This window comes from Sphaeroforma arctica (assembly GCF_001186125.1).
Source record: "Sphaeroforma arctica JP610 unplaced genomic scaffold supercont1.1950, whole genome shotgun sequence".
Classification (NCBI taxonomy): Eukaryota; class Ichthyosporea; order Ichthyophonida; genus Sphaeroforma; species Sphaeroforma arctica.
The window spans coordinates 1-6,153 of record NW_014038608.1 but is presented as its reverse complement, the minus strand read 5'-3'; the positions used below and the strand labels follow the sequence as shown (position 1 = coordinate 6,153).

General features: G+C 47.2%; 1 protein-coding gene across 1 annotated transcript in view; it reads right to left on the bottom strand.

The window, feature by feature from the left end:
* The window catches only part of SARC_11908 (2-isopropylmalate synthase), a 6,267-nt gene extending 854 nt beyond the window's left edge, over positions 1-5,413 (bottom strand). Inside the window, exons 1-7 of the mRNA XM_014293995.1 lie at positions 5,212-5,413; positions 4,301-4,441; positions 3,839-4,120; positions 2,608-2,841; positions 2,016-2,244; positions 992-1,170; positions 124-360 (exon numbers count right to left, since the gene is read on the bottom strand). Of these exons, the coding sequence (XP_014149470.1) occupies positions 124-360; positions 992-1,170; positions 2,016-2,244; positions 2,608-2,841; positions 3,839-4,120; positions 4,301-4,441; positions 5,212-5,274 (1,365 nt within the window). The 5' untranslated portion in view covers positions 5,275-5,413. The remainder of the gene's footprint in view (positions 1-123; positions 361-991; positions 1,171-2,015; positions 2,245-2,607; positions 2,842-3,838; positions 4,121-4,300; positions 4,442-5,211) is intronic.
* Positions 5,414-6,153: the final 740 nt, after the last annotated feature.

Genomic DNA, 6,153 nt, shown 5'->3' with positions numbered 1-6,153 from the left:
ACACACACACACACACACACACCCCTCTACTACCCCCTACCCCCCCAACCTCTCTCTCTCTCTCTTTAATTCCTACCGATACTCACCCCCCTAACCCCCCCTATCCATCACACTTCCACTCACCTCCGTAGCATCGCAGACAGCCCTGAAGATGGCGTTGACGGGTCCTGTGCCCACGGAACATCTGACAATGTTGGCGCCATCCGGGCCTGTGAGTGTGGCTGTGGCGGTGGGTTGGATGGTGGTGCCTGTAAACACCTGCACGTGCTGCAGTGCGAAGGTGATGGGTGGCTGGTGCAGTTGGTCGTTCATGATGGCGTGCAGATCACTGTCGGTGATGCTCTTGCCCGTGTCAGCAAGCTAAGCGGATATGACATGACATGACATGACACGACACGACATGGCAGTGGGAAGAAGTGGAGTGGTGGTATGAGTATACGAGCGATTGTATAATGGCACCAGACATTCCACAGCACCATGACTCTGAAAGTGAATGCGGCATTGCAATGGATACCACACACTGCGTGGCTGCTGCTGTGAGGAGCATGCATGCAACCCCCAAATGGTTCGTGCACAGCTGTTGCATAGACAGACAGTGGGTCACCCACCACGGCTGTAGTTCTACAATCGCAACCATGATATGCAGGTGGGTTGATAGTCTTTGCATGCACTGTGATGTTAGCTATACACATGGACATAGTTTACGTTGTACTGGCTAACTGAGTACACAACCTCCATACACGCGCACACATGTGCGAATATACATTTACATGCCGATACTTGCAATAATGCACAAATTCATACGTCGATATTTGTATATGAGCACACGCATAAAAACCAATATATATATATATATGTGTGTGTGTGTGTGTGTGTGTGTGTATGTATATATATCTATATATATATATATATATACCTAAAACATGGGGAAAATAACTATAGTGTGAGTTTGTGCTTTGCATATACGCACGCAACACACGCCCGCACACACCGTTTTAAATCTCTCGAATGCAGCCTGTATGACATCGGCAGCCAACTCTTCATAGCCTAGTTCGCCTAGACGTGACTTGAAGGCGGCACGGCCCGAGTGCTTGCCCATGACAAGCGAAGTCTGCACTCCCACTAGCGCTGGGCTGATGATTTCGTACGTGCCTGCGTTCTTGAGCATACCTGGCGTGTTTCACAGGTGTATTGGAGGATCAGAACCTTTGGTGTAGTCGACGTGGTGTGTTTGTGCTATAACCATCTCAGACAAATAACGAGCATGCAGCGTAGTACCAATGAGGGTTTGCAAGAGGGCGTGTGAACAGATACACAACTGTTCTTAGTGGGAGAAGGTACGTAGGTGGTTCCCTGGGGGTGAGTGCATGCATAGAAGCAAACTATATACTTGAGTGTATTTCGTGCCAGTAAGTTTGCATTGGCGAGTGTAGATCAGTTGACATATGACTACAACTACAAACAGTGCTTAGCATGCTGTCAAAACGCCTGTACTCCCACCACCATATCCAACCCCATTAGCAGGTGACCTACTACAGATATGTTGCATGTCTTCTACTACAGATACGTTGCATGCATCCCACTGCAGATGGGTGTTGAATGCATTGGTGTTGTTACACATTGTAATTCAGAATACAGGCATAGCATATGCACACACTGCTGAATGTGAGAGTACGTATCCATGTGTCTATATCCACTAAGTCTGTCGCTCGCTCACCCATATACACATACATTCATCCATATATACACAAAACATCCCCCCATGCCCTGCCCTCTACCTCTTAACACACACCCTGCCTTCTACCTCTTAACACACACCCTGCCTTCTACCTCTTAACACACACCCTGCCTTCGACCTCTTAACACACACCCTGCCCTCTACCTCTTAACACACACTCAGCCTTCTACCTCTTAACACACACCCTGCCCTCTACCTCTTAACACACACCCTGCCCTCTACCTCTAACACACACCCAGCCTTCTACCTCTTAACACACACCCTGCCCTCTACCTACCATCCTGGTGAATGCCTGATTCGTGCGCAAATGCGTTTGCGCCCACAATGGCCTTGTTGCTCTGTACGCGCATGCCGCTGAGGTGCATGACCATCTCACTTGTGCGCATGATCTGTGGTGTGTCGATGTCTGTGATCACAGGGAAGCTGCCCTTGCGGCATGTGATAGCCATCACAACCTCCTCTAGTGCCGTGTTGCCTGCACGCTCGCCAATACCGTTGATGGTCACCTGTGTGTCAGAGGATGTGTGCGTGTGTCAGAGGGTGTGTGTGTGTGTGTCAGAGGGAATGAGATATATGTAGAACGTAGGAATGTATCTATATGTTTACAGACAGGCATATACAGATACATGCTTAAATGCATCTACAGAGTGTAGAAATGTATGTATAGGTATATCAACAGTCATATATAGATACATGCTGAAATACATCTACATGACCTTGCATGCATCGCTGACCCTACCACCCCCTCCCCATTTGCATACATTTAGTCATATCTATTGATATTTCCATGTAGACGCACGCAAACGCAATGGCCACATGTGTGTGCATATACAAGCATGCACGCTACCCGTTGCACTCGTGAGGCCTACCTCCACCTGCCTGGCCCCATTCACCACACCCGACAGTGTGTTGGCTGTGGCTAGTCCTAGATCATTGTGGCAGTGTGTGGAGAAGACTGCCTTGTCAGCATTGGGTGTGTTGGTGACTATGTACTTCACCAGTGCGCCGTATTCCTCTGGTGTGGTGTAGCCTACTGTATCAGGGATGTTGATGGTTGTGGCACCTGCGGCTATGGCCACCCCGATAACCTTCACCAGAAAGTCCTATGTGTGTGGGGGAAGTTTCAACAGTGAACTCAGTATGGGCTCCATGTTCTCGGATGAGACATGCTTGCCTATACATGGACTGGTACGTATCTGTGTGCAATGTACGTGTGTGTGATACGTGCGTGCACTGGAGTGTTTATGCGTGTGTTGCCAGCAGACAGACATGTATAATGCGTGAGTATGTAACTGTGTACCCCGCGGCACTACTGACGTGTCGTGTTCATTATTTTTGTATCTGTTTATTAAATTATATGAAACTGTATATATATCGAGGACCGTGAATGAGTGTGTGCATGTGTATTGTGGGCATGTATGTGCGTATACATGTGCGAATGTATGTGTAACTTTATATGTCCGTGCCTCCACATGTGAGTGAGGATGTCCATGTGTACGTGTGAGTGAGCGTGATTGTGTATATGGCCGTATTATGTCTGTGCGTTCACGTGCGTGTGTGGATGTGTGTCCATGTGTACGTGTGAGTGTGAGTGATTGTATTCGCATGGCCGTAGTATGTATGTGCGTTCACATGCTTGTGTGGATGTGTGTCCATGTGTACGTGTGAGTGTGTCTGGGTGTGTATGTGTTGTATATGGCCGTAGTATGTCTGTGTGTCCATGTGTACGTGCGTGTGTGTGTGGATGTGTCTGTATATGGGCGTAGTATATCTGTACTCCACATGTGCGTGTGCGTGTGCGTGTGCTTGAGTGGAAGCAATACTATAGCAAAAGATAAATGCACAGAGTCCAACGAAGTGAAGACACGTAAGCGAGGCATCCCCCTGCACACAGACCACACTACAAGAAACAACACACACGCACTTCGGAACTCATTGAGGACTTTGCAAGTTAGGATGTGCAAGCGTGTAGGATATCGAATGCCCATACGCCACAGTAACCGCATACCGATGCCACCTACAGGCACAAGCGCACACATAGACACACTCCCTTACCTTATCACTGCATGCACAAGTGCATACATAGACACACTCCCTTACCTTATCACTACGCCCAGCATCCTCTGTACTGAATTCGATGTCTGTGCACTTTGACTTGGCATAGGTCACCATCTCATGCACCTTGGCCACACACTGTTCGCGTGTGATGCGTAGCTTGTGCTCCAGATGGATGTCTGAGGTGGCCAGGAAGGTGTGTATGCGGTGTAGCGGTGCGTGCTGTATTGCTTCGTAGCAGCGGTCTATGTCCTTCTTAATGGCCCGTGCAAGCCCACAGATGACCATTGGCTTGCCGCTCTTGCGCCCAGTCGTCAGATGACCTACCTGCACCGGTTACAAAAGGAGGGTGTAAGCATAAACCACCACACCACCTACTTAACTAACCAATGGCTAAGCCCCTGAAACAGCCTAGAGTGCGCAAAACATCTTCTGTGATCAACCAACAGGCAGGTACCGTATGCAATGCACATTTAAGCGGAAGCGTGTGCTATTGCGAGTACATACCTCTTTAGCGATGCGCTCAACGCCTGCAAAGTCGCCATCGGATGCGATGGGGAAGCCAGCCTCACACACCGTCACTCCCAAACGCGACAGCTGCTTGGCTATCTGGACCTTGTCATCACTGGTCAGGGTTACACCCGGCGACTGGTAGGTAAGGATTGTGGGACGTCGTTATGAGGGTAGGTGTAGGAGCATGTACAAGGCTATGAGGAAAGGATGGGCGAGAGGGGGATGTGTGTATGGCTGTGCAAGGTGCCCGCACGGTGACTGACTGATACTAGTGATGTGTGTCTGGTGAGGTCATGCGGCAGTAACAATCGTAGTGTATCCTATTATATGACATAACTTTAATATACACGCTGCACTTGACTCTTGTGAAATGGGTCATGCGATGGTGTAACAGTGTGTCAACTCGTGCGATGCAGAGGACTATGATAGAAGAAGTGACGAAATGATATTGAGAAACTAGTAGTCTACATCAGCACCACGCCGACCCATTGGAATGGAAGTGCATATCAAGCATATATTGAATGTCCATCTGAAGATATGTTCATGGATCAACTGAAAGGTTTGCTCAAACTGATGCATGTGGAACAAAAACAGGCACGTTCGCAATTTGTCGCAGTTTGTCTGACTGTACTATCTATGAGCAAGTACATCGATACATCTGCATGTGTATGAGTGATTCAGTGGTGAATATAGTGCAGACGTTTTAATTTTCAAAAATGTGCTTGTACTAAAGAATGGGCAAGGCCACGATTCTAGATATCATCCAGGACATGGACGCCCTTGCTCATCGGAATACATCAACCAAAATAGAGCTTATGCACTAAATTAATAAGCCCTTCTTCGCATCCTTCCGATGAGTTCATGATTGTGGTAGACAACTCGACCCCAAAGCAAGATTCGCTTACCTGTTCACCATCGCGTAAAGTGGTGTCGAAGATCACTAGTGTTTCTTTCTCTCCAGTCGTCATAGTCAATTGTAATCGTTTCACCGTGGTAAGATTTGACAGATGAGAAATGATACGAAACAACTACTACCGGCAGAAAAGTGCTACTCTGTTTATGGACAAGCCTTGATTATCCAAGTATCCTTTTATACATTTATTAGTGTATTGTCCGACAAGGATTGTGCAGATATTTCTTTTATTATGTCTTCACAGACTGCCACTAAAATCATAGTCCCCATTTTACACAGTCAGTCTCCGTCACTCCATAGTCCATTCCAGCGGAATGCAGAATATTTGTGCCATCTGATCACAGCGACATAGCCTCCCCTAAAACGAACAATATGATTTTAGTGTCCATTTGTCCTCCTGAAAGTGGACAAGTGACATCCCACGGTCACGGAGACTGACATCATCACATGATTCTGACACAGCGCCAAAGCGCCACACGTCACGCAGAAATATTTTTCTGGTTGAAAAAGCTATTTCAGAAGACTATGGAATTCTACAAACCCTAAAAAGAAAAAGCCAAAGTCGGAAAGTCGGCAGACATCCTCATCCAAATTTGGGACATGGGACTTGGGAGTTGGGACTTCGGACTGAGTCAGAGGCCTCGGAGCCGGAGGCACAGCATTTTCTGATTTTCAGTTTCCTCTCTTTGTTTGTGTGCTGGGCGCTCGCCAAACAAGAGAAACCGAAAAGACCGAAGGGATTTTTTCATTGGCTGATAGGTGCCACAGGCGCCGTTTTGGCGGGGGTTCTCAGTTCTGTTGACAAACATTGCTGCAAACAACGTTATTTACAATTTATATATATGAGTATGTCTGAATCCTGTGAAAATATATTCTTTTCTCAGCAGTAGGGTCGATATATATAAATATATAATTATATATAAATATATATAAA